Consider the following 27,589-nt stretch of genomic DNA (forward strand, 5'->3'; position numbering starts at 1 on the left):
ATGGAGCTGAGTTGGCTGGAGCCGGGTCCACTAGAGGAGGTGCGCACATGGTGTCTCCAGGGCCCTGGGGGAAGGGAGAGAATGGGAGAGGTGAGGTGTCGGTTCCCCATTGGTCTGGGCTAGTTCTTCCGGGGCAGCCCCCACTGCACACACGCGCATGCACACCTGCGCCCCAACCACAGCCCATACTCACTGAGCCGGCTCCACGGACCATGAGGCTGTTACTGCCACTGCTGCTGCTGCTGCTGCGGGCCTGGGCTGTCCCAGGGGACCTTGGGGAGAGGGCCCCACTCTCAGCCACTGCCCCACAGCTCGATGAGGAGGAGAAGTACTCAGCTCACATGCCTGTTCACCTGCGCTGTGATGCCTGCATGGCGGTGGCCTACCAGGTGAGTCCCTCCCCCAGCAGTTCCTCTGCCCCTGCCCAGGCCCCTCCTCAAGCCAGACCTCTCCATCTACCTCAGATCCCACCACTGGACTTCCATCCTCAAATCCCTATCCCCAGGCATTGAACTAGACTCAGCCTTCCATGATATTGCCATCTTCACCTCATCTGAACCTCCATGCCTCAGTTTACCCATTTGTCTGCCCAACAGAGAGCAGAGAGTCTGAGACACCCCCCAGTACCTTGAGACCCCAGGGAGTCACCAGCTTGTCCTCTCAGACTGTTCCCTTTCCAGGCATATCCTCAGGTCTGGACTCTTCCCAGATCATGACTGGGGAGCATTGGTGTATGTGTGCTGTGTGCATGTATGTTGAGTGCGTGAATGTGTGACTATCTGTGTGTCTGAGTTCACACACAAACCTCCAAGCATGCCTGAGGACCTCTGTGTGGGGAGGGAGGCCTATCAGCACACGTGTCATTAAAGACTGGGCTGGGTTTCTCCTTCTTGTGGTTTAAAATAGCATGTGCTGATGGGCAGGTGTGCCCTAGGGGAGAGGCCCCAGTACCAAGGCCTAACCTTCCACCTCAGCATTTCCCACCCACCCACCTCATCCCAGGAAAGTGGATTCTGCCTCAGCTTGCCCGGTCCCAGCTTTCGGCACCTAGGGGTGGGCCATGAAGTCAGCCTCCCAGGTGCTTCCTGCTCAAAAGCCTCCCTTGCCACCTCATTTACCCCCAGAGACCCAGGCTCCTGTCCTCCCCTCCCCCTTACTGAGGAGTCTTGAAGCCCTGGCTCTCAGCCCCTCCTTGTTCCAGATGTGGCAACATCTGGCAAAGGCGGAGGCCAAGCTTCACACCCCGGACTCCAGGGGGCAGCAGGTGCTGAGCGAGTTGGTATACACAGACGTCCTGGACCGGAGCTGCTCCCAGACCTGGAAGGAGTGAGTTGAAAATCTAGCCCTATCTTCCTCCTCCAGGGGCAGTGCTGGTGGGTGGAGGGTCTCACTCTCCCACTCACACTGCACACACACTCCACTAGGGCTCTGGACCAAGGTAGGGGACTCTCTGGGACAAAGTCTGAGCTCTGGAGCTGGGAGCAAGTGGGAGGGTAGGTGGCCAGGGGACAAGGTCACTGTGTGACCTTGGACCGGGAGCTTCCGCTCTCTGGTCCTCAGTTTTACATCAAGGAGGATCAGAATCTGGGCACTGAACTCAGCAAATGCCCAGTGTTCCCAGCTTCATGTGGAGATGGGTCCCTCACTGGCCAGGCTCTCACTAATGCTATATCTGCCCCTTCCCCACTGCCTCTAGCTACGGGGTACAAGAAGTGAACCAGGTGAAACGTCTCACGGGCCCAGGGCTAAGCAAGGGGCCAGAGCCAGGCATCAGTGTGATGATCACAGGGGGCCCCTGGCCCACCAGGTAATGACAGGAGGACGGGGTGGGATGGAGCCCTTGGAGCCTTGGTCTGCCCCACTGTGGGCTGGGCAGAGTCTGAGGCTGCTGCTGGACTCCCCTAGGCTCTCCGTGACATGTTTTCACTACCTGGGGGAGTTTGGAGAAGACCAGATCTATGAAGCCCACCGACAAGGCAGAGCGGCTCTGGAGGTGTTGCTGTGTGGAGGCCCCCGGGGGGCATGCTCAAAGGAGGCACCAGGCACAAGGACAGAGCTCTAGTCCAGCTCCTTCTTCCTCGACCTGCTCAGCCCCTGAAGAGAGCTGGGGCTTTCTCTGGATCTACCCCATGTCTTTCTGCAGGCTACCACTCTCCCTCCCTCCGCCAGCTTCAGGGCACTGGGGCCTGGGCGGGGGCCAAGGCCTTCCCCTCTGGACTCAAATAAAACCCAGTGACCTGGATTCGTTCTCTCTGCAAAAGGTGCTTGGGCAGCTGGGAGGACAGACATTGGTGTTTCTGCTGATGTCGCTCCTAGAGAGGGCAAATACATGTCCCCACACTTTCCCAGGGGTAAGTGAGATCTGTCATGGTTGGAATTTGAGTGTGCTGTCAAAGGCATAGAGAACCAGTTATATGAACAGTGAAACCCCAGATCCATCAGGAGAGAAAAGAAAAACCAAGAAAAACTCCACAGGCAGACCACCCTGTGGACACACCTACTGCAACCGCTCCATGCTGTGTCCCTCCCAGAAGACTCGTCTCACTGGGCCTATGCCCAGCGGCTGCTCACTTCCTAAACTCTGCCTCTGTCCTCAGCTGGCATGGTTGGAGCCTAGATGCCTGCCTAGGACAGGACAGGGCAGGGTTCCCAGAACGGGCTGGATTCAGCATCTTGGCTCTAAGTCCTGCTCTCCCCAGAAATTATTCTGACCTAGGGCCCTTTCCATAGCAACAGAAAAAAGGGCCCCACCTGGGTCCCACCTGGGCCTGGGAGCCTAGGGTCACATGGCGCTACAACTCGCAGTTTCCTTTGTGAGTGTGTCTCTGATCTGCTGAAGCCGTGGGAGGTGGACAGAACAGATGCTCTAATCCCCAGTTGACAGACACAGAAACCCAGGCTTAGACAGCACAGAGGCTCAGGCCAAGTCTCAGGCTGAGCAGCGGCAGGGCTAGGAGGAGATTCAGATTTTGGGTTGGGGGAAAGTCGTTGCTATAGGAACGGGGGTACCCCAGGCAGGCCCTGACCACTGCAGCTTCTCTGAGCGGCACTGCAGCCCAGCCCCCTACATTCCATCGTCTGTCATTTGTTCCTGATCTGCCCGAGGCCCCTCCTCCCTGGCATTCTGCCCAGGAGAGAACCCCTAGGCACCAGGAGGAGAGCCAGGGCCCAGGAACTGGCGGAGCCATCAGTAGTGTCCAGCGTGGAGCTGGAACCTGTGATGTGGCCCTGTGTGGCCCTAGGTTTATGTGGAGTGATTTGGAGAGACTCTCAATCAGAACCCGGGTGTTGTGGGTCCATTTGTGCAACTATATCTGAGACCATGGGCAACTTCCCAGCCTTGTCTCTCTATGGGGGTGTATGTGGTTTGGGTTGAATTGAGTGTCTACTGGACTGTGCTGCTGGAAGAGGTGGGGCCCTGTCTCCATAGCCCCCTGGAGAGTGGTGGGGAGGAAAAGGTGGGGAGGAAAGTGCTAAGGAACAGCTTAGAGGCTTCAAACTGGTCAGACGACTTTGGGAATCCAGGAGCTGGAGCCAAGAAGGGAGAGGGGAGGACAGGCGGACAGAGGAACAGGTGGAAGGCTGGACAGGCCGACAGATTCAGGGCTGTGGCATGAAGCTGCTGCCCAGCTGGAGAGCGGTGTTGCCCTTGGGCCCTGAGGACAGGGCCTGGCCATGGGTACAGCAACCCAGAAGTAAGTGGGCCCTATGGGAGCCGGGGCTGGGGCAGCAAGCAGGAAGCAGAACCAGGGACCTTAAGCCCAGCCTCCACGAGTTGAGTAGCCTCAGTGCCTGGGGCCCTTCCCAAGTCCCCTCAGCCAGCTCCAGGCCCCATGGCCTGGCTGGACCAGGCCTCCCAGAAGGAGACAGGCTGGGCCCAGGGCTGGCTTCAGGGGCTGTGTGACATGCAGTCACACAGGGCCCAGTGCTTAGAAAGGCCCCACATTCTGTTTAATGCTCTGCTGTTGCTGTCTTAACAGTTTTTAACGCTTTTGGAATAGGGGCCCCGCATTTCCATTTTGCACCAGGTCCCACAAATTATGTAGCTGGTCCTGGCGGGGAGGGGACATAGGGGCCAAGCAAGGCCAGACCAGCCTCAGCAGCTCCTTCTCTAGAGGTCCATCTGTTGTGTGCCTCAGGGACCTTGAGGGGTGAGCAGTGGTGGAGGGGAGGGCAGTCCCTTAACACATTTAATGTGTGATTTACAGTAGGAGCTCAGGCCAACCTAAATTTTAGGAATGGTCTTCTAACATCTTGCTACCTATGTAGCCTTGGTCAGATCATATCTCCTAAATCTGTTTCCTCAGCTGTAAATACCACCCAAAGTCTGGGGTTAAACACGACAAGACATAGATGTTGCTTGGCACGTAGTCATTCGTAGTCATTCCTCAATAACGAGAGTGGTTATGATGATGATAATGATTAACTCGTTATTAATAAGCGGGAAAGGGCTTCATGCAGAGTGTGATGGACTAAGTGCCCATTTCCGCTTCCTTTCCTCTCACCTCACCCAGGGTTTGGTAAACTGCCAAGACTGTCCACTCCTCACTGTCCACTTGGCCCTCTTGGAAAACAAGAACAGGTCTCGTGCCCAGGCTCAGGTGGCGGCAGGGAAGGGACTCAGGAGATAACTGTGTGGAGGCTTGGGCAGCCTTTACCACTATGGCCAGAGTTAATAATGACCTCCGCCCGGATCCTCCTTTCGTAATCAGAGCTGGGGATCTGGTTACAGATTTACTTTGAACAATGTCTGATATGTGGAGTAAAGTCCTCCGTGGCCTTCATAAAGCCATCCCTTCTTCTCTTCAGGAACTGCACATACTTGTGCCCCAAAGATGAGAGCCCAAGAGGACCCCGAGGGCCGGACACAGGTGCTGGGGGATGAGTGGGAGTTGGTGGGTGCAGGGCAGGGTGGGAGCTGGAGGGCCTCCGCCAGCCTTCTCCCTGGGAGGGCAGAGACAAAGGTTCTGATGAACTTGATCAAGAGTGACTGTCCCCGGCTGACTGTGGCAATTGGGGGTTGGGGTGGGGATGGTAGTAGGGGTGAAGAAGCCTTCAGCTTTGTGACTGTATGACTCCAGGTTGAGGGCCAGCAGGGGCCCAACCTATCCTCCCCTCAGTGATACCCCAAGGCCCTCCTAGGGGTAGAGGTGGGACCAGAGTAGGCTCAAGAGGGCCTGTCCATTGTCTCGAAGCCTCTTGATCCCCTCTCCTGGTGCCCCTCAGACCTCCTGATTTAGGGGCCCATTCTCTTGGCTAGAATCCCTGGGTTTCGAGGGCTCCAGGAGCCAGCACAGTGGACTCAGCCCTATACAAGGCAATGTGAGGTGGGAATCGGGTATAGCCAGGCCAAGGATTGGTGGGTGGGTGAACCATGAGGGAGGGTGGGGCTTGGTCCAGGCTTGGACCTCATTCTTACAGGCCACTCAGGCAACCTGATTGATTATAGGGCAGAACGGACTTTGCCAGTCCCCACCCTGAGTTACTTCTCTCTGCTGCCTCCAGCATGAGTCCCCAGGCTCAGCCGGGACCTCTATCGGGGACCCTCCACTGTTCCTGCCCACAGAGTCCAAGTTTGACATGTTGTACAAGATTGAGGACGTGCCGCCCTGGTACCTGTGCATCCTGCTGGGCTTCCAGGTGGGTTTCCCTGCAGGGTCTCCCACCCCAACTCTGCATGTTCCCCAGGATCCCGGCCCCCTCTCTGGACAACAAGGTTATCTTGGGTAACAGAAAGAGAAAACTAAGGTCAGCAACAATGACTGTCACCAAGCAGGGGTGGGGAAAAGGCTCGATGGTGCCTGAGAGAGGATTAACCCTGGGAGCATGTGTCACCTGCCAGGCAGGCTGAGTGTCAGTGACAGGGAAGAGGGCCCACTCCACAGAAGCATAGGAATAACTTGGGGTCAGATTAGTAACCCCCAGAGAGGTGAGCAGTAGCTCTCTGGGAATCCCTTGTGGGAGGGTCAGTCCTGGGTGGGCACATTGCCAAGGGAGGCATGGGTTCAGGCCCACTGAGACAGACATGAGAACTGTTAGGGTGCCCCTATTTCCCTGTGAGCTCCTTGCACCCTGCCTCATGCACTCTCCCCCCTGCCCCTAGCATTACCTGACTTGCTTCAGTGGCACCATCGCTGTGCCCTTCCTCTTGGCTGAGGCAATGTGTGTGGGCCGTGACCAGCATGTGGTCAGCCAGCTCATCGGCACCATCTTCACCTGTGTGGGCATCACCACCCTCATCCAGACCACACTGGGCATCCGGTGAGCTGCCCCACGCTGCCCCCACCCCCACCCCCCAACACACACAGTAATCCACACAACAGGAGCAGGTGGTCTCTCTCAGAGGACTCTTATGGGACAAAAAAGCTGTGAATCTGCCTCCAATCCCAGGCCAGCCTTAGAGCCAGGCAGCTGGGGTCCTACCCTGGGCCCTTGGCAATCCTCAAGGACAAAGAGTCTGTGGGTTCAAGGGAATGTGTCCTAGCTGGGCTCTCCCATCAAGCCCCAAGCTGGGTAATCAGGACCACCTGCTTCCTTGCTTCCAGGGCCTGTGTGGGGCTCTTCAATGGCCCATCCTCCTGGGAGCATCCTGCTCCTGTCTGCACAGCCCTGGACCTGGGTGGCCAAAAGATGGCTGTTAGTGTGGTGGGAGGATGGAGGAAGGTTGTGAGTGGAGCCTCGATACAAGAACTGAGCTGTCCACTTTTGTGCATGTGGCCCCTCACAGTGTAGGAGCTGGTGTTGAGCAGGAAAAGGGGGCAGGTTGTGGGCCAAGGGCTCCATTTGTTTTCTTCCTTGGGCCCCGAAAATGTTAGAGTCCTGCCTGGGGCCTTAGTGACTTCCCTCTGCTCTGCCCCTGCTCTGTCCCTCTGTGGCTCTGTCCCTGTGTGTGATTCTCTCTATCCCTCCCTCTGTGCCCCTCACTCTGGGTCTCCCTGTCTCTGTGTCTCTGCCCCTCCCCGGCCCCCCCCCCCCATTCCTCTGTGCCTCTCTTTCCAGGCTGCCGCTGTTCCAGGCCAGCGCCTTTGCATTTCTGGTCCCAGCCAAAGCCATCCTGGCCCTGGAGAGATGGAAATGCCCGCCGGAAGGTGGGCACACTTCTGGGGTCTGCTGGAAAGGGGAGGCCCAGGAGCTTGGAGGTCTGGGTGATTGTCCTGAGTCCAGACACCGGTGTGCATTCTCTCCCTCTCTTCTCTGTTCCCTGTCCATGTGTGCGTGTGTGTGTCCCTCTCTCTCTGCCCCTAGAGGAGATCTACGGTAACTGGAGTCTGCCCCTGAACACCTCTCATATCTGGCACCCACGGATGCGAGAGGTGCGTTTGCATGTGGGGCAGAAGAGACTTAGACCTGAGGAGGGGGCTAGATGGGAGAGAGAGCTACTGATGAGTTGCGGGATGCGAGGAGGTGGTCTGAAGCTTTTTTTTTTTATGTGGAGGTCATGGCCTCTACATAGTGACTTATAGCTGATCTTTGTGCTTCCAGGTCCAGGGTGCAATCATAGTGTCCAGCATTGTGGAGGTGGTGATCGGGCTGATGGGGCTTCCTGGGGCCCTGCTCAGTTACATTGGGCCTCTCACAGTGACCCCCACTGTCTCCCTCATTGGCCTTTCCGTCTTCCAAGATGCTGGAGACCGAGCAGGCTCCCACTGGGGTATCTCAGCTTGGTGAGCAGGCACCAGGATTGATCCTAGCCCAGTCCCAGCCTCCTCAACCACTTGATGTCTCGCCCCCTTAGTCCTGGCTCCTGCCCCTAGCCCGGCCTGCCAGCCATCTCTTCCTTGTGCCTCTGCCCCCAGCTCCATTCTCCTGATCATCCTCTTCTCCCAGTACCTGCGCAACCTCACCTTCCTGCTGCCTGTCTACTGCTGGGGAAAGGGACTCACTGTCTTCCGCATCCAGATCTTCAAGATGTTTCCCGTAAGGAGCTGACAGGCAGCTGGGTCTGGGACTAGGGCAGGGCCTGGACCTGTGTCCAGGGCTAAAGTGGGGGGCAAGGGCTGGGACAGAGGGGGAGCTAGAGGCAGAGCAGAGATGAGGTCCCAGCCCGGGGCTGGAGCAGGTGTTGGGGTAGAGTCTGAGCTAGGGCTGGGGCAACTGCTAGGGCTGGGGCTAGGGTGGAGGTAGGGGCTGGTTAGCCTGGACTGAGCTCTCCAAGGCAGCTCAGTGCACCCCTCACCCCACCCCATTTCAGATTGTGCTGGCCATCATGACTGTGTGGCTGCTCTGCTACATCATGACCCTGACAGATGTGCTGCCCGCAGACTCCACAGCCTATGGCTTCCAGGCACGAACGGACGCCCGAGGGGACATCATGTCTATTGCGCCCTGGATCCGCATCCCCTACCCCTGTGAGTGACCCCACCTTGGCCCTCTGCCTCCAACTAAGACCACCTGTGAGGCCACTAGTGACCCCAGTTCAGCTGATGACATAACTAGCATCAGCTGCACATATATAGTGTGCCAGGCAGAGTGGTGTTTTGCTCAAAGTCTCACTCTAGCTTCATGGCTCTGAGTGATCCCAAATAAGCTCCCCTAGCTTATTTGTACAGCTCCCACCCCAGCTTGACATCCCTTCCTCTGCCCCCTGCCCAAGTCCTGCCTAGTCCACTCCCTGACCCACCTAGAAGCACTGCATCCAAACTCCTGTCTCCTCATGACCCAGGTCAGTGGGGCCTGCCCACAGTGACTGCAGCTGCTGTCCTGGGAATGTTTAGTGCCACACTAGCAGGCATCATTGAGTCCATCGGAGATTACTATGCTTGTGCCCGTCTGGCTGGTGCGCCACCCCCTCCAGTACATGCTATCAACAGGTATGCCCACCTGCCCTCCCCAATATCTGATCCCCTCAGGGGCTACACAGGAAGCAAAGGTAGAAACAGAGTTGAGTCCCAGAGGTGTGGACTTGGGCAAGTCACTAACTCTCCAGACCTTGTTCTCCTTACTTATGAAATGGGGATGCTCTCATCAGAGTGTTTCGAGTAGCTGAGGAGATAATGAAGTCCGAAGGAAACTACAGTCATTAACGATGGTCCATGTGCCTAGCCATGGATGTGCATTCTCTTACGCAGTCTGCTGACGACTCTGTAAGACGGGTACCCTTATTATCCCCATTTTACAGATGAGGAAACTGAAGCCCAGAATCGCCTAAGGGAGTAAGTGCCAGGGCACTGGACTAGCGCTCGAACCTAGGCTCCTGGCTCCCAGACCTACTTCTGGCCTGGAGTGGGAATTACTACGGACAGGTAGTTGCAGCTAGCACAGACCCAGAGAAGGCAAGCAGCCCAGTCAGGATGATGGGGTGATGGGAGAACATAAGCCAGGGCAGAGGCTGGACTAAGCCCCCCACTCCCTTTCCTTACAGAGGGATCTTCACAGAGGGCATCTGCTGCATTATCGCAGGGCTGTTGGGCACTGGCAATGGGTCCACCTCATCCAGCCCCAACATTGGCGTCCTGGGGATTACCAAGGTGCCACCACAAGCCAGAGCAGCACGAAGCCCCACCCCCATTCCGTGTGCCCCAGGCCCCGCCCCAAGCGGGGTCTCAGCTTTGGTCTAGCCCCACCCTGTCTTTGAGAGGCCCCGCCCTGCGTCAAGCCCTGGCCCATTTGTGCCTCCCTCCTATAACAGGCCCCGCCCCCGGGACTAACCCCGCCCCAGCCTCGCCCCCTGGGTCTAGCCCCGCCCCCTGGCTCGCTGGCAGGTAGGCAGCCGGCGCGTGGTGCAGTACGGTGCGGCTATCATGCTGGTCCTGGGCACCATTGGCAAGTTCACAGCTCTGTTCGCCTCGCTCCCGGACCCCATCCTGGGGGGGATGTTCTGCACCCTTTTCGGTGAGTGCTGCGCGCGTGTCCGGGGACGCAGCGCGGTGGCGGAGTGGTGGAGCCTCTCTGTGTTCCCCTCCCAGGGCTGACCTCTCTGCGCCCTCAGGCATGATTACGGCTGTGGGGCTGTCCAACCTGCAGTTCGTGGACATGAACTCCTCCCGCAACCTCTTCGTGCTCGGATTTTCCATGTTCTTCGGGCTCACGCTGCCCAATTACCTGACTTCCAACCCCGGCGCCATCAACACAGGTGCCTCCACTCCCTAGGGGTGCGGGAGGTGTGACAGGCCCGACTCTGAGCACAACCCTTTCTCTCAAAGGCTCCACACAGCTAGAGCCACAAACCCTGCACAACCTCTGGATGTTAATTAGCAACTGAGAGGCTAATTAACAGCTGTCCTTTACTAAGACACTTTCTATGGACAGGTGCTCATTTAATTTTCGCAACAGCTCCACGAGACAGATATTATCTCCATGTTACAGATGAGGAAAGTGAGGCTCAGAGAGGTTAAATGATTTGTCCCAAGACAAGAAGTAGCAAAAGGCAAAACTGGGATTTGAATCCAAGGATGGAAGAGGATGTGCAGAGAGGCTTGAAAGTCAGAGTTTTGTACTGTCCCATCTCCACACCTGCTCAAGGAAGTCAGCAGGCTGCACAAGTGGGGAAAGTTCCTGAGCTCTGTTCTCTCCATGGAGCCATGATACCCATTGGCCCTTGGCCTATTCCACAGGCATTTCTGAAGTGGACCAGATTCTGACTGTGCTGCTGACCACGGAGATGTTTGTGGGTGGGTGCCTCGCTTTCATACTGGACAACACAGTGCCAGGTATGGGTCAGCCCTGGGAGGGGAACACAGAACTAGGCTGGATTCATATGCACTCCAACAGATGTCCTCTTAGCTGGGGCTGTGGCCAGGTCCAATGCAATGCAGGTCCTGCAGGGAGACGCAGGAACAGCTGGGCTGGTGGAGTGCCTACTGGCTGGAGGGAGAGACCACTGGCTAGACTGAGGCACAGACATGCCTCATAGGTCTTGAAGAGGGTGGGGCTAGGAGAGTTATTTCAGGGCCTTGTGAGTTGTTTCCTCTCCATTTCTTGACAGCCACCAGGTTGAGGGGTGCCTTTGCTTTCTTAGAGTAGGACAGACACAAATGTAGCATCAGTATGTTGGCAACAGCCACTCCAAATATGCCAGCAACCTGTCATGATGGCTACTAGAATAGTATCAGGGCTTTTTGCAGGGATCATGGAGGATATTTTGTGGGGTCCCTGAGAACCCTCCTGGCCCATGTTTATGTGCCCAGTAAATATATAAAATCTAAATGTCACTGGTTTCTCTAACTAGTAACAAACATAGTTAACATTTACCAAACATCTGTGGGTGAGGCATGGAGCTAAGTGTCTCATTTCATCCTCAAAAACTATCCTGTGGGGCAGAGACCATCAACACCATTTTATCTGAGGAAACAGAATTGGAGAGGTTAAGTGACACGTTGAAAATCTGGGATTTTAACAAAGTCCATCTGATGCAGTCAGTCCATGGCCTGTGTCCCAACAACTGTACCACACTGCCTCTGCTGGAGGGTTTTAGGGCAACTGGAAGATCAGGGAAATCTCCGTGGAGACAAGGGGTTAAAGACTGCATTAATCCAGGGATATGAGGGATGGGAGTAGCAGGATGATGGCCCTCCATCCCCCACCACTTACCAGCCTGAACATAGCAGCAGGCCGCACTTGCTTCCCTCTCTCCAAGGATACAAGTGTCTATTCTGAGCACAGCAGTCAGAAGCTGGCTGTGCACAGCTGGTGGGATGGAGTTTGGGCAGGGAAGGGCTAGGGATCCCTGGCACTTTTAAGAATTTTAGACAGCATCAGATGAGGGAGCTCTTGGTATCAGCTACCCCTTGGATGGATGGGTGGTACCTGATCATGGTACCCACCCCTCCCCATTTAGAGGAAGCTGGGCTGGGGGCTGGAGCAGCCCATCCTGTGGACCTGAGACAGGGAAGTGGCAGCCTCAATGCCTAGGGAATCCAGGGAGAAGGAGGGCATCTAGGTGGGCAGCTGTACACTGAAGAGCTTGTGATTCTGGTAGCTGGATTAAGCTACCCAGATGTTAACAACAGCCTCAGACTGCCTGAGTTCCTCACATCCCCATCCTTCAACCAAAACAACGGCTCATTAGTAACCAACGCTGCCAGGGATCATTGTACGTGTTACGCTACGTAATATTCAATGGTCCTTCAATGTGTACCAAGGGCGAACCTGAAGCTCAGAGTGGTTAAATCACTTGCTTAAGGTCATACAACCTGGGTTCAAATGTAGGTCTGGCTGGTTCAGAACCCTGTCCTTAACCATGGAATCACATAGCTCGCTTCTCTGTGATAGGCACACTTTGCTGATGAGCCACTTTGCACTGCCTCTTTCTCTCTGTCCATCCACAGCCCAACTTTAGAGGGGCAGGCAATTTAGTTCAGCAATTTCTGGTGGGGCTTACCAGCTTGGCCTTGGGTTAGACACTGAAGGGGATGTGCAAAAAAGAGTCTAAGTTACAGTTTGTTTTGAGGAGCTCCTAGCAGGAGATAGGAAGTAAAACAGGGTTTAAAGCAATTTAGAGCAATAAGGTCAATTAGCCCGGGCTGGAGTCACCTAGGGGGCTTCCTGGATGAGACTAGATGGGGCCTAGGAGAATGGAAGGGACTTGGAGAAGCACCAGAGAGGGTCTGCAGGTAGGGATGTGGAGGGTAGGCGAGGGAGCTCTGGGCCGGCTGTTGTGTGAGGGGGGCAGGGTGATCAGACACCACAGTCCTGTGCCACACCTACAGCTCTTCCCCCTCCTCTGCTCACCTGTGCTCTTTGTGCAGCCCGCCCAGCTCAGATAGTGCCTCCTCCAGGTAGTCTTCCCTGAGGACCCCAGCCCTCTCTCAGGGCCCTCTACTCTTGAGATTTTGGGATACATTTTGTTTGCATTACTCATGGGGTTGTCAGCCTGGGCTGCCAACATGTGGAAATCTCACTCTTTCTACTAGATTTACGGTATGTCAGTCTTCGTCAACCCCAACCCTCTTGCGAAAACCTCAGAGATTTCATGCCCCCCTCCCCAACCTCCTAAGGGAGAATTTCCCTAGTTGTAAAAAAAAATCTCGTGTCTATCACTACCACCACCAAAGATTTTCTTAGTTTGAATTTCTCAGGTATTATAAAAATGAGTTTATTTTCCAAACTTGGAATCATAATATTGAATATTAATATAGTGTTTCTAAATATACTTCTCTGCCCCCACAGCAAAGTCTGGGCACTATTTGGTCCCCATGGGCCCAGCACACATTAGCTCCACACTCAAGATGTAGGTTAATTACTCAAAATTTGTTTCATCATAAAATTTTATAGAATAGTGCCTATAGACCTCTCACAGGTGTTTTGAAGGAGAAAATGAAATTAAAGCACTTAGCACAGAGCCTGGCACACTGTAGATATGCAATAAATGCTAATTATAACCAGTATCCTTTAAGGTTCCCTAGATCTCAGGCCAGTTTACGAGCTGAGAAATCATGGATTCAACAGCTTTTTAGGACCAGAAGGTATTTCAGAATCAAGACACTTGATTCCAGAGGTTTGCCTCAGGGCTAGCTTATGGGGAGGTAGTAGAGGGTTGCCAGCCCTGGTAAGTGACCCTACCACCCTTTTCCAGGGAGCCCAGAGGAACGAGGTCTGATACAGTGGAAAGCTGGGGCCCATGCGAACAGTGAAACATCTACCAGCCTCAAGAGCTATGACTTCCCCTTTGGAATGAGCATGGTAAAAAGGATTGCCTTTCTGAAATACATTCCTATCTGCCCAGTCTTCAAAGGATTTTCTTCAAGGTCAAAAGGCCAGCTTCCAGTTCCAGAAGACACTCCAGAAAATACAGAAACTGGGTCTGTGTGCACCAAGGTCTGAAAAATTACTCCTAGGAAAGGTAGGATGTGTGTTTAGTCTATGACTTTTGTGGGGGGGTTGAAAAATCACATCTTTATGCTTTTTGTTTTGAGGAAGATTAGCCCTGAGCTAACATCTGCTGCCAATCCTCCTCTTTTTGCTGAGGAAGACTGGCCCTGAGCTAACATCCGTGCCCATCTTCCTCTATTTTATATGTGGGACGCCTGCCACAGCATGGCTTGCCAAGAGGTGCTATGTCCGCACCCGGGATCCGAATCAGCGAACCCTGGGCAGCCGAAGCGGAATGTGCGAACTTAACTGCTGCGCCACCGAGCCAGCCCCATCATCTTTATGCTTTTACCAAAGAAAAACTAAACTACTCAGTTTCCACTTTTGTGACCTATTTGACTGTCCTAAAGGGAAGGTAGACTGGGTGAAAAGTCAATATATGGATTTCAGGTGGAATTCCTTAGCCATTTTAGTGAGAGTGGAACTTCCCAACTGGTGCGGGCCATTAAGAGGTTCCAAGTGTGCTGAAATATTGATCGCTTCAGCCTTCTGGGTATCTGAGCAGAAACTGGGTCAGCTGGAGCTCATGAGCCATAAACTCCAGCCACAGGCAGCCCCATCCTTGCACTCAAGTATACTAAACAAATATCACTTTATGACATGGAAAAGGTTGACAAATATTGACACAAGAACAGGAAAAATCTCCTGATATAAGCTGCCTTGTTTCAATAGTGGTAATAAAATAAAATTCCCATGAAAATAGAATGACTTCAGTTACCCTAAAACTATGCCATATAGGTCCTGATAGGGTCATCTATCCATCCCAAGGGCTTCAAAAAGAGTAGCTGATGCTCTGCACCTTTCCATCTCTACTTGTAAGGCAGATGCCTGGCTCTCTAGTTAAACACCAACGTAGTTTTAATGTGGGTGCATGTTCCCTCAGACAGACAATTTCCAACAAAATGAGAACTCAGCCTAGATGACTCCTTAACAGTAATAACAACAGTCACTTAGAACTTCCTATGTGCCAGGGACTGTCTTAAGTGCTTGATGTATATGAACTAATTACACAATCCTGAGATGGATACTGTTAATATTACCATTTTAAAGAGGTGGAAACTAAGGCACAGAAAGGTTAAGTGACTTGCCCACGATGACTGGATCCACATCCAGAAGTCTGGCTAGTCTTGCTCTTAATCATTAGGTTACAATGCCTAATTCAAGTTTATAATCTCCGATTATACTGCACTGATAATTTGACAGTATGTGGAAATGAACTCATTCATTTGCCCCTGTGTGAGCTCAGAGGGAAAGGATCTGTGAGCTTCAGATATGTGGCAGTCTGCTGTGCCACTTGTGGTACTGAGTTGTTAGAGAACAGAGGGAACTGGTTGTATCACAGCTCCAAAAAGAAAGAGAGCCAAGCAGGGTCATCTCAGCCTCAGAGTTTCTTAATAAATCTACCTGTTTATTAGTTTGTTAAGGTGGCTTTTAAAAAACACTGGGACACAGGTGCTTACATCAAAGGACCTAGGGACAATGTGAGCCAGAACTGACTACATGGCTTTCTTAATCTTCTTGAGACTAACAAGCCCAAGAAAAGTACAGAAGACATTATCAACAACTAAGTGAGGGCCATGAGGCAGAACTGTATGTGGAACCAGGAACTGGCTAGTTGGCTGACAGCCTATACCAAATAAAGACTAGTCACAAACACATTATAAATAAGTTTGTGAGAGGGAAAAGAGGTCAAGGTGAATCAAAACAGCAAACCAGCCCAATTAAGACCAGCAATGGCTTGTTAATGGCAGAAGCCAATGGAGGTTATACTAGAGTAAGGTTATCATTATATTGGTCAGAGAAAAAGTTTCTTAACATGGATATCCACAACTGCCCTGACAATGCAGCCAGAGGCACTCAAGGTGGGTTATGGAAGGGGCTTTGGGGTTTATTTTACTAGTGTATTTTGGACAGATACTTGCATAACATACTTGACACCATGGAATCTAATAAAGCCTGCCCTCTCAGCATATCTTGCCAGTAGGGTTGTAGTAAGGTACTGAGCCCATACTAAAGTGAGTATCCCCACTGGAGAGTCTGTAATCCAGCACCAATAAACACAACCATCAGCTCAGTTCTACTATTATTTATTTTTTTAAATATTTTTGAAAAAATATAATTTTTTTACAATATTTTCAACTTAAACACTATTCACACTGAACACGTATGGCAGCTTAACCTACCCAAATATGAAGTTTAAGAAGCCAAAACTGTTCTAGCTTTGTTAAAAGAAAAGTTGTGCTGTAGACTATTGTAGTGATGGTTAACAAAGCAAGGAAAAGCACCACTCAAATCATATGTCACAATTTCTTTGTTCAACTGGATTATGGGTTGGTCAAATGTTAGACTTCACTCAGGCATAGCTACAATAGTGACTCCTTCGAAGAAGATGCAATTCACAAATCACATACTTCCTCAGATGTAACATTAGGAGAATTCAGATTTCTTACATGATAACATACCATAAAAGCCAGAACTAGTTCTCATCTGATCACTACCTTGTAACCTCAGTAACCAAAGACATACTTGTCTGTAATAAATTATTTCAAATTAACTAACAAGCCTTCTTCAGAAAAAGGAGATTCTTTTTGATGGGACAAATGCAAATTTAAGTCTTAACTGAGAAGTCCGCTTAGCAACTAAAACTTAATTTACTCATTTAAAAAAAGTTTAGACATTAACAAGTGTTAGTTAACCATAAGGGACCAGTTTAGTCTAAAAAAGACAATTCACTAAGATTTAGAGGTCATTTAATGTGGTGCTTTATCACAACTTGACTGGTGCTTCTTTCCTCGCTGTCTTCACATCAAGTCATGGGGCCAATTCTATTTTCAGTAAATGTTTGACAGCTTTTTACTTAATAACAGTCTCAGCACTTTTATTAAGCATGCAAGACTAACAAAACTTTGGCAATGCATAAGTGTAACACAGTGACAAGAGAGAGCTTTTACAATTAAGTCTTCTAATACTGCCTTCACAGTGTGGAAATTGTGCTACATCCACCAAAAGAGGGCCCCGTCTACTCAAATATTTTAGTACTTCACCCCAGGAACAAACTCCTTTGCATTTGGGTTCAGATTGCTCTTGACCTGGAAAATAAGCACATAAAAAAGCAAGTTCATTAACAGATGGCTTCAGATACTCAGAAGCATTCAACTCAGATCCACATGCAAAAACATCTTCCAAAAAATATAAGACAAACACAGGAACTCAGATTGTAAGGTTAAACTTAACCCAAAAAATATATGGCAGGGAGAGGAGGAACCAGATGTAAGCTATATATATGTGTCAAATTTTGTCAACTTTCTTAAGAGAAAGTAGAAATTGAAATTAAATTTGCTTAAGTGTAACTAGAAATCCACTAACTTCACATAAACTAAAGGAGTATCACAGAACAGAGGATTCTGTTCATTTAATTATGATATTTGACTTTCTTTAAACAGTTTCATACTATGCAAAAATTTTAAACAAGTGTGGAAATGATTAAAGTGACTGGGGAACTATTTACGAATTAATTTTACTTTATGATACTCATTGAAAATATGGAGTTGTCCTTCGACAGTTTCTGTATTCTAATTCCTACAGGAAGCATGGTATATAACAGGAAAAGAAAACTACATGGGGAGTCAGAAGACCTAAGTCGGAAACCCAGCCCCTAACTTCCTATGTAAGCCTGGATAAGTCACTCTCTCTGGGACTACGTTTTCGCATCAGTTTTTCAAAAAAAGGGAAGAATGGGCCAAAATCTCTAAGACCCTCAAAGACTTGTGCCACCATTATTCTCTGTCTCTAAATCTTTACTTTCCTAAGCAGACGTGTCAGCAATAGTGAATAGCTAGAAATTTTCCTCTACCACATCCTGGAATGCAACTTTGTAAAAATGAAAAGAAACCAGGACAGACTCCAGGGCCTGAAATGTAGGCATGCTGGCAGGCTTTCAGATTGAATCTGACCATTCTATGTCACATACTTCAAGACCAAAGCATATTAAACATGTTGGAGCAATAATTTAATTTTAGCTTCATAATTTATACACAATCATTTCCTTGGACAGGACATATTCTCCCCTCTCTCAAGGGAAATATATCTAAACTTTAAAAGTGTCAGGTTTAAATAAAAATGCACTGTTCTTGAATGTGCAATCTTTTGGCAGCTACAAAAGAAAGAGAAGGAATTCAAGTAATCTCAAACAGACTGAGTTGAACAAACCAGTTTCTATACAATGGAATTATACTGGGTCCAGATTCTTATTTTTGAGGAAGACTAGCCCTGAGCTAACATCTGCCACCAATCCCCTTTTTGCTGAGGAAGACTGGCCCTGAGCTAACATCCATGCCCATCTTCCTCTACTTTACCTGTGGGATGCCTACCACAGAATGGCTTGACAAGTGGTGCCATGTCCGCACCCAGGATCCAAACCGGAGAACACCGGGCCGCCGAAGTGGAATGTGCGAACTTAACCACTGCCCCACCTGGCCGGCCCTCGGGGTCCAGATTAAAGTTACACATTATGCCCTGCAAAGGGCTTTACTCATCAGGGAAACCAGGATCATTTGTGGAGTGATTAATGTAGCCATAAGCAAGCATATCCCAACAGACTATTCAGATTACACATCTGCTCAACTGGGTTACTGTCATTTACAGCAACAAAGGCTATACCACAATGTAAAATTCAGCGTTCTCTATGCAGCCCTTTAAAAGAATGGTTTCCAAATGCCTGACAGCGCACACCGGCTGAATAATAAATCCTCTAGAGTGTTTTTTAAAAGTTAACATGCCTAGGCGATTGATTCTGCAGGTCTCGGATATAGGTGAAGAACTTATTTTTGTTTTTAATGCTTCAAAGTAATTATGATGTATAGCCAGGTTAGGAAATCACTACACAATGAACAGAAGACAACTGCAAGAAATACTTCAGAGTGTAGTGGGTAAATTGCAGAGAACTATCTTGTAGAAGCAACTAGAGACTGTCAGTATAGACAGAAAGGTTAACATTCTGACTTTATCTTAATTTTAGTGAAGGACTCCTCAGGTTCTACTCTAGTACTAACATATAGTTACCACAAGTTCCGAAAAAACTTTTTACTACAAATGAGACACTAGCAATGAGACACTGAGAAGGACTAAAAATGCAAATAGGTTTGTGTTCCTTTTCTGCCAAGAGCTTGTAAAAGTCCTTATTAAATCACAGTTCTCAGTGAAGTTAGGGTAACTCAATGAAAATTCCTAGGTCAGGAAAAAAATCTCCAAAATTTTACCTTTCAGACAAAAATTTGCAAATTTCACAAAAAGTTTAAGACAAAATTAAAGAGCAAAACCTATCAAGATACTTTTGTATAGGTCAGTCACGTGGACACACTGTGTACTCCTTTCGGATTAATGCCTTAAGATATTTAAGTATCCTAGGGCAACATACTTATCAAAACCAAAAGCAGTGGCAAGAAGTCTGTTGGTGGTCTCAGACTAGCTCCAGAGTGTTGCCGGAAGTCACTCCATGTCACAAGTGAGACTGGGAGGCCTCTGCTTCCATAGTAAGAAGCAGTATAATTTCTGAAGGGGAAGAGATGTGGAACTCTTCTTAAACAGATGGTTGCTGGCTTTTCCACTTATGGGAAAGATGAGCTAGGTTTTAAAAAGATGAAAAATAACTTTTTACCACAAGATCTTCCAGAGAAGAGCCATCACTGATAACAAGGTCATTAAATTGGTCTTGGATTTGGTCCATAGTTTGTGGGAGATCTCGAGCTGGAATAAACCATTCATGTTCTTCTTCCTCTTCCAGCATTTCTTGGAAACAGCGTTCAATAAATTCTTCTTCCCATAACTCCTCTTCTATCTGGATTTATAATAAAGGATAATTTATAGCACACTTGGTAAGACATCACTAGGAACAGCTTAAAATACCTTGAACCAAACCATTTAAAAACACAATGTCGTACTTCCTCCTCTGCTTCTGCACTAAGGAAATAAAAATGTTTACCATAAGACCTGTTTAGGGTTTTGCTACATCTTTAACTTGTCTTAGCAGAATATTTTTTTCCATTGAGGGTGTCAGGGAAGAAGTAACAAATAAAGGAGTGCTCTCATTGAGGAATGCACATCAGAATTACCTGTGATACTTTACACAAACCCTAAACTCAACTAACAATGACCAACGAAAAACCTTTAGAGGGTAGGGTCAGGGCATGGGTAAAAAAACCTTTTTTTAAATCCCCAATTGATTCTCTTGAACATCCATCGTTGGATATGGCAAAATCAAGCTGACTACTGATACCAAAGTGACGATCGGGAAGGAACTAGATGAAAGATGGGAATAGGTGCCAGAAATATGGAAATAAAAGATAACATTTATCAATGTATGAGAGTTCTCTAAAGAGAACAGTGGTGTCAGATTTTCAGGCTGATCATATTGAGAACTTTTAGATCAAATGAGAACAGCACAATTCTGCACCCTAGTACCTGTGCCTGTCTGCTCGTGATTCCTGAATTCTCTTCACTTTCACTGAAACAGAACTGATTGGTGTAAGGCAGTGGTTTGCAAAATGAACTGCTCACTGAAACCATCTGGAAGCTTTTAAAAAACAAGTTTCCCAGGCTCCACCCTAGTCCTCCTGAATCAGAAATCTCTGGGGTGGGGTGGGACCTTGAAAAAAGCTCCCTGAGTTGTTTTAATCAGCAGTTAAACCTGATAGTAATCACCATCCAAATAAAACAGGAGTGGTGGCACATAAGTCCATATATTTCATATGTAAGGCACCAGATAAAAAACATTTCAGGGACAAGTTTTTTGTTGTTAGTGCCCTTGAGTCAAGGTGATTCCAATTCCTGGCAACCCTGTGTACAGCAGAGCTGAACCCTGCCTGATCTTTTTTTTTTTTTTTGCGCCATCCTCTCACCTTCTGGCGCTGTATTAGACAATATTCCGCTGCTATTCATGGCCAATGTTTTTGGAAGTGGGTGACCAGGTCCTTCTTCCTAGTCTGTCTTAGCATGGATGCTCCGCTGAAACCTGTCCACCATGGTTGACCCTGCTGGTATTTGAAATACAGGTGGCATAGCTTTCAGCATCACAGCAACACACAGCTGCCACAGTACGACAACCAGCAGACAAGTGGTATGGTTCCCTGATGGGGAAACAAACCCGGGCCATGGTGGTAAGGGCACCGAATCTTAACCACTAGACCACGAGGGCTGGCTGGCTTCAGGGACAAGTACAATTATATTATTTGATGACTGTCATGGGCTACGAAAAAGAGCATGTTTCTACACAAAACTAACTTGTCTGTTGAATTCCTCTTCATTTTCCATCCACATGTACTCTGCAAATGGATTGTCATCTTCATGAGAATGACCGTTAATTATCACATCTTCATTGATGATGCTTGGGCTAGTACTGCTGCGACTTGGATCTTTCATGGTTGACGTTAGTTGTCGTTTTTAACCTTAAAAGAAAAACAACACAGTTAATTTAGTCAGTTAATAATCCTTTCAGTCGTAGTGAGCATCTATTATTACCAGGCATCATGGTTAGGTGTTAGATGCACACAATATATTAATGCACATGATAAACTGAACAATTGGAAAGCTTCATTTTTTTCCCCAAATAATTTTAATGTTTAAGAAACAGCTGAGAACAGCCTAGATTCATCTAAAGTTTTCTGATAATAGTTGATGAAGGTAACCAGTTCCTTAAATGGAATCCCTAAACCAGCCAAATTTTTCATATTGGTTATCTCTTGCTTTATAAAACAAGCATGATCTGGAAGAATTAAGTCACCAAGTGACAATGAAAAGCAAATTCTACTTTTTAAAACTGATATTAAAAAGCCCAGAGACCAAAAGTGAAAACTAACAAACTTCTAATAATCTCTTAGTTCCTCAGTCCCAGGTTATAGCTCTGAATCTCTCGACTTTATAGTCCATTCTCTATTTGCTTTATCTCTAGGTCTGTGTCAAGTTCCTCCATGCCTGGATTTCCCCACTGTACAATGAGTTTCAGGCATCTAATCTCTTTTTATGTGAATAAACGTAGTATCTAATACAGTAGGTCTGGTTTCTTACACTCTGCTCAATAAATGATAACATGATCTAACCTAATTGACATACTGCAGGCTAAAAGCATAGTTTCAGATTCTACAATATTCTACCAATTTATTAAGTCTAAAATTGCTAAAAATGGGTTTACATAAAAGAGTCACTTGTACACAAATTCAAACAGTAGTGTGATTTGTGCCAAAGGAAGGAAACGGCATACCTGAGGACAGAGTTTAAAAAAAAAAAAAAAAACCTCTTCAGGCCTTGTTACTCCAAAGTTATCATAATCAAATAAAACACTAAAACTAAAACCTCCTATTAGAGAGAGTTTTTTTCCTTGGGTTAAGGTTCAGGGGAAAATTTGCTCTGTGTTGCCTGGACCTTTAAATTCCTTTGATGGACTTATCCTTAAGAAGACATAAGCATAATAAAAATTCAGAGCTGTTCATATAATACAAATTTACTCTCTAAGTTGTGGTAGGGGGTCCTATTCCAACACACATATGTATTTTCTCAAATACTGAATACTAATGACAATAGCATCACAGTGGTGACATTTTTAGTTGTTAGTTTCAACTAAAAGTTACTGAGAACTTCTGCCCTAATTATCGTTGTATGTATATGAAAAAGAGGCAGAGACAGCCTGAGATATATGTGCCAGGGTGTAGGTAGAACGAAAACATAATTTGGGTTAGAAATTGAGGCACTGTGAAAGCAGACAAGACAGAAAACAGGCAATGGATATCTTGGATACTTTTATTTATCATTAATCTTGGATGAAATAAAACCCTTTATTTTGATAACAAGTTTTCACTAACGATCAATTCCTCTAAAGAAAATTACTCATTCTTTTATGACAGGCGACCAAACATTTATATGCTTATCTTTAAATGAATTACATTTTAGATTAGCCTCAAATATTATGAATAGCATGGGTCAATTCTGTTTTGCAACTGGGAGGAATTTCATTTACTCAGTGAATGAACTGATCATTAAACTATGTTCAAAGATACCAATTTTTAACAGCTTTTTATTATTATTTTCCCAACATGTAGCCCACCCCAACTTGTACCCATTAAATCCTACCTTATAGAAGACTACAATATTAACAAGTAACTTATCTTTAGTTAAAAACAGCAAAAAAAAAATGTTTAGCACAGAGTATAGGATATTCAATATTCAAATGGAATTGAATCGCTTAGTAGTAACTGTATGTGTGAGACATGTCCATCTAGAAATACTTCTAACTTGTTTTTAAATATGCTTCAGGTGACAAAAGTATATCTATATACAAACGCAAACTTTTTTTTCCTTTTTTAAGAAAAAAGTGTTTCCCACACATTTTACGAGCATAAGCTTGTATAAACAATGAAAAATCTGCCTCAGCAACTTTTATAGTCTGGGAATCTCAAGGGATTCCCTTCCTCCTTGTTTGATGCCAACCAGTAACAAAATCTAAACAGTGCTTAGCAAAAAGGGCCCAATCCCTGCATTTGACAAGGCCCTAGGTCAGCTTTTTGCCCATTATCACCTCATCAAACAACGTGTGGCTTTGATATAGATCCCAGTGAAAGAGTCTATGAAGGACAGTATATGAAATTACTTTGTCAAGCAATATTTCACAAACAAATCGTAATTAAAACCAATAAAAATGAACTGGAGCCTGGGCATTAATCTTATACCTTAATAGCTGAGGGAAGGAACAACTGCTGACCAGAATTCTAGCTACAGCCAACCAAGTGAAAGCCAGAGGAGTAAGGATCACGTACTTTCAGAACGCTCACAGACCTACAATTATTGATGCAAGGTGTTATAAGGTAATGTATAAGATTTTTAATTTTCTTCTATGACCTGTTCTTGACCCTTCTTGGACCAAAGTGCATCCTTTGTTTTGCTATTTTTGAAAGCTGACTATACAGTTCAAATACCAAAAAATTTACTTTTTTAAAGTATCTGATTGGCATCTGTTGAAAACAGTTAAACGCAAATGCAGCAGCCAATGTGGCTTAGGGCAAGAAATAACAGCTGGTGCAAACAAGCCAAAGCAAAAAAAACCTGGGAGGAAAGGCTGGTGAAGGAGATGCTTTGGGAGTAAGGGCTTTGAAAAGCTCCTGCATATTCTGGGGAACCTGGAAGGCCATGGGCATGGCCTTCCCAGATCAGGGAAGACCTGAGAAGGCCTTACACTCACACCTCTGGCTGACCTTCAGGCTCTGCACATAAAATGAAGGCTAAGATGGAGTTGTAAACTGCCTGAGTATTGAAGGTGTGCCTCAAAATACACAAGAGCCCATCTGCAAAGACTGGGAGAGTTTTGTTTTTTGCTTACAAGTATTGAAGAAAATCTCTTTTAAAAATTAGCTGACCACTATGCTAATGGAATAGAGACTTCAATAGCACACACACACAAATACAAAATTTTACAAAATTAGTTTAGAAAAGTTAATGAACAAACAACTACAACAAGCAGAACCCTGGGAGAGAGGAGAATCTGATTTCCAGAGTTGCCACAGTATAATCTTCAACATGTCCAGTTTTTGACTAAAATTACAAGGCATGCAAAGAATAAGGTATAGGCTATACACAGGAAAAAAAGAAATTAATAGAAACTGTCCTGAGGAAACCCAGACATTGGACTTACTACAGAAAGACTTTAAATTGAGCATTTAAAATACATTCAAAGAGCTAAAGGAAACCATGTACAAAGAACTAAAGGCAATCATAAGAATGACGTCTCATCAAATAGAGATTATCAATAGAGAGAAATTATAAAAAGAAATCAAACAAATTCTGGAGTTGGAAAGTACAAAAACTGAAATGAAAAATTTACTAGAGAACTTACAGCAGATTTGAGCAGGGAGAATAAAGAATCAGCAAACTTGAAGGTAAAACAATTGAGATTATTCACTCTGAGGAGCAGAAAGAGAAAATAATCAAGAAAAATGAACAGAACCTCAGAGACCAGTGGGACACCAGCAAATGTACCAACATATGTATAATGGGAATCCCAGAAGAGGAGAAGGGGTCACAAAAAATATCTGAAGAAGCAATGGTTCCAAATTCCTCAAACTTGGTGAAATCTTTGTTAGTCTACACATCCAAGAAGCTCAACAAACTTCAAGTAGGATAAACTCAAAGAGATCCATGTATAAACACACTTTAATCAAATTATTCAAGGACAAATACTAAGAATAGCTTTAAAACTATGAGAAATGACTTGTCACATATAAGGAATCGTCAATAAGATTAACAGCAGATGTCACATCAGAAACCACAGAGGCCAGAAGCAGGGCAACATATTCAAAGCGTTGAAAGAAAACAACTTTGAACCAAGAATTCTATATCCAGCAAAATCATCTTTCAAAAACGAAGGAAAAATTAAGGCATCCCCAGATAAAGAAAAAGTGAGAGTTCATCACCAGTAGACATGTGAAAGTCTTCAGGCTGAAGTGAGTCCTTCAGGCTGAAACAAAAGAACACTAGACGTTAACCTGAATCCATCCAAAGAAATAAAGAACACAGGTAAAGGTAACTACACAAGTAAATACAAAAGTCAGTAATAATGTATTTTTGGCTTTTAACTCCTCTTTTTCTCTATACGATTTAAAAGACAAATGCATAAAATAATAATATTAAGTCTACGTTAATGGGCACACAACGTATAAAGATGTATTTTGTGATAATAACACGAGGAAGGAAAGAGCTACAGAGGAACTAAGTTTCCGTATACCCTTGAATTAGTTCAAGGTATTAGTTCAAACTTGATTGTCACAAACTAAGATGTTAGCTGTATTCCCCAGGGTAACCACTAGGAAAATAAACTAAAAAGTATATAGTAAAAGGTGTACAGCTGGGGTGTATTACCATCCCATTTGGAGGCAGCCAGAAACAAGCAGCTTAAAGACTCCAAGAATCAATGAGTTCAAATCCATATATGTTAGTCTCCTTTGGCTGGGGAAAAAGCTTTTCTCCAGACTAAAAACAAAAACTTAAGAGGAAACGCTGGAAATACAACAAAAGCACCTAATTAGCTTGAGTGATGTTTGAGGGCACAAAAAAAACAATCTGGGAATTAAACCATACCATTCTGTTGCTATCTTATCTTTGCTCAGGATTCAAGCTGACCCACTTTAAAAGTGGCAGAAAATGAACTGAAAAAGGCAATAATTTACCCTCAATTTTTTAATGTTCACTATTTGCTTCAAACCATGTTTATTATACTTTAAAATCCTAAAATTATCAGAAAATATAATTTAAAGATTATAATTTTTCAGCCTCAATCTCATGCAAAGGATTTTTAAAATATCATCATAATACTCAGAACAAGTGGTTTAATATATTAGCAGTCGTTAGAATAAAAGTAATTAGATTTCTCTAAATGAAAATGACAAAATAAAACAGTAATGTATCACCTCACAGTGTTTTCAGTAATCATTTGAAAAATTTTGGATAGCAGGTCTTTGTACATAGGATATTTTGTTGGAAAAGGAAGCATTAAAGTTAAAGAAATGTATGTAAAAGTACACACTACTTTAAAAAAAAAGAAAATACAACTTAGATGTACAAAACAGGTGTAAAGTACATGTAACTTTTTCCTCTCCATCTCCAATCCTACCCAGAAATAATCAATGTTACTAGCTTAGTATGTATTCTTTCATTTTTCTTTGCATACAAAAACAAACATAAAGGATTTATATATTTTAATAGAATCATGCTAAATATATTACATGAAATTTCTTTACTAGTCAACATGTACAGGTATACTTCACTTTTTAATGGACGCAGCACCAATTATTCAGCCACTCCCCTCAGATGCGCACTTACGTTCCCAGTTTTTGCATTACTAACAATACTGCTTTGATCACCCTTATACATCTATCCTTTTCTATTTGTGTTTTTTGTAGGATATACTCTCGTAAGTGGGAATAACTAGGTCAAAGGCCATGTGCATTTCTAACTTCAAGACAGACTGTCAAAAATGTTGTGATAACGTACATTTCTACGATACATTGAGTGCTCCCATTTCTCTGTATCCTCAATAGTCCTGGATATACCCAATATATTTTATTTTTGCAATCAGCTGGGCTAAAAATGCAATCTCATTGTTTTCCTTTACAGCTTCTGGGATGTGCTTATCTTGCTTAGGAATTAGGAAGTCTTTTCCTACCTTAAGGTTATTATTTCTTATATCTTCTCTCAATGTTTTTATAGTTTCATTTCTTTTACATTTAAGGCTTTAATTCGTGTAATTCTCTGAGTATGATGTGGAGTTATATTTTTCCATATGAATATATCACCCATCATTATTTAATGAAATTTTATTCCATGTTCATCATAAATTCTACTTATACTGTCTTTCTGGATTCTTTGTTCTGTAATTGCGTATTGTATACCATTTTTTCAACTTTTTATTTTGAAGAATTGTAAACCTACAGAAAAGCTGTAATAGTACAATGAACACTCTTACCTTTCATCTAGATTGATCAACTGTTAACATTTTGCCACAGTTGTTTTCTCTATATAATTTTCTTTGCTTAACCATCTGATAAGTGCAGACATTACGGAGACATCACAACTTTTCATCCTCAAATATTTCAGTACAATATCTTACTGTTTTGATCACAGGAGCCTTTCAGTAAATTTTAAGGTCTAGTAACATAACTCCCTTCCCTCTCTTCTTTAGGGGGTAAATCTTGCACACTTATTCTTCATATGAACTTCAGAATCATTTTGTTCATAATAGTCT

At 46.1% G+C, this 27,589-nt stretch overlaps 3 protein-coding genes across 14 annotated transcripts in view; 2 read left to right on the forward strand and 1 right to left on the reverse strand.

Annotated features, from left to right (window-relative positions):
* On the forward strand, positions 1–2,242 carry MZB1 (marginal zone B and B1 cell specific protein). Its single transcript, XM_001502483.5, has 4 exons — positions 1–389; positions 1,202–1,326; positions 1,697–1,807; positions 1,906–2,242. Exons 1-4 carry the CDS (start codon positions 48–50, stop codon positions 2,060–2,062), a joined length of 735 nt encoding a protein of 244 aa, XP_001502533.2. The 5' UTR covers positions 1–47; the 3' UTR covers positions 2,063–2,242.
* On the forward strand, positions 2,223–17,817 carry SLC23A1 (solute carrier family 23 member 1). 5 transcript variants are annotated; one of them, XM_023617599.2, is made up of 16 exons: positions 2,223–2,351; positions 4,810–4,871; positions 5,506–5,640; positions 6,104–6,261; positions 7,000–7,088; positions 7,246–7,313; positions 7,483–7,664; positions 7,797–7,917; positions 8,192–8,348; positions 8,663–8,810; positions 9,362–9,467; positions 9,702–9,831; positions 9,929–10,072; positions 10,554–10,649; positions 13,514–13,780; positions 17,395–17,817. In XM_023617599.2, the coding sequence occupies exons 1-15, from the start codon at positions 2,330–2,332 to the stop codon at positions 13,759–13,761; spliced, it is 1,866 nt and encodes a 621-aa protein (XP_023473367.1). In that variant the 5' UTR covers positions 2,223–2,329; the 3' UTR covers positions 13,762–13,780; positions 17,395–17,817. The 5 variants fall into 5 exon arrangements, with proteins under 5 accessions (XP_023473367.1, XP_014586127.1, XP_070090274.1 ...); XM_014730641.3 differs by lacking the exon at positions 2,223–2,351 and adding an exon at positions 3,477–3,695; XM_023617598.2 differs by lacking the exons at positions 2,223–2,351; positions 17,395–17,817 and adding exons at positions 3,493–3,695; positions 13,974–14,509.
* PAIP2 (poly(A) binding protein interacting protein 2) overlaps positions 15,881–27,589 on the reverse strand; it is a 20,305-nt gene continuing 8,596 nt past the window's right edge. For 6 of the 8 annotated variants that reach the window (XM_001504236.7, XM_014730643.3, XM_070234186.1 and 3 more), the window contains 3 exons: positions 21,088–21,251; positions 19,466–19,645; positions 15,881–16,898 (listed from right to left, as the gene is read on the reverse strand). In XM_001504236.7, the coding sequence (XP_001504286.1) occupies positions 16,842–16,898; positions 19,466–19,645; positions 21,088–21,225 (375 nt within the window). In that variant the 5' untranslated portion in view covers positions 21,226–21,251 and the 3' untranslated portion in view covers positions 15,881–16,841. Of the gene's footprint in view, positions 16,899–19,465; positions 19,646–21,087; positions 21,252–24,685; positions 24,753–25,262; positions 27,559–27,589 lie in introns of those variants that run through there. The other 2 variants (XM_070234185.1, XM_014730642.3) reach the window with 2 other exon arrangements.

Source organism: Equus caballus, chromosome 14, assembly GCF_041296265.1.
Source record: "Equus caballus isolate H_3958 breed thoroughbred chromosome 14, TB-T2T, whole genome shotgun sequence".
Taxonomy (NCBI): Eukaryota; Metazoa; Chordata; class Mammalia; order Perissodactyla; family Equidae; genus Equus; species Equus caballus.

Excerpts from the sequence above, each read along its gene's own strand:
- MZB1 (XM_001502483.5), top strand. The coding sequence starts at position 48 with ATGGTGTCTCCAGGGCCCTGGGGGAAGGGAGAGAATGGGAGAGGTGAG. Across the intron at positions 390-1,201 it reads GCATGGCGGTGGCCTACCAG|ATGTGGCAACATCTGGCAAA; the intron begins GTGAGTCCCTCC and ends TCCTTGTTCCAG. Across the intron at positions 1,808-1,905 it reads GGGGGCCCCTGGCCCACCAG|GCTCTCCGTGACATGTTTTC; the intron begins GTAATGACAGGA and ends GGACTCCCCTAG.
- SLC23A1 (XM_014730641.3), top strand. The coding sequence starts at position 3,614 with ATGAAGCTGCTGCCCAGCTGGAGAGCGGTGTTGCCCTTGGGCCCTGAG. Across the intron at positions 7,314-7,482 it reads GGCACCCACGGATGCGAGAG|GTCCAGGGTGCAATCATAGT; the intron begins GTGCGTTTGCAT and ends TTGTGCTTCCAG. Across the intron at positions 10,650-13,513 it reads ACTGGACAACACAGTGCCAG|GGAGCCCAGAGGAACGAGGT; the intron begins GTATGGGTCAGC and ends ACCCTTTTCCAG.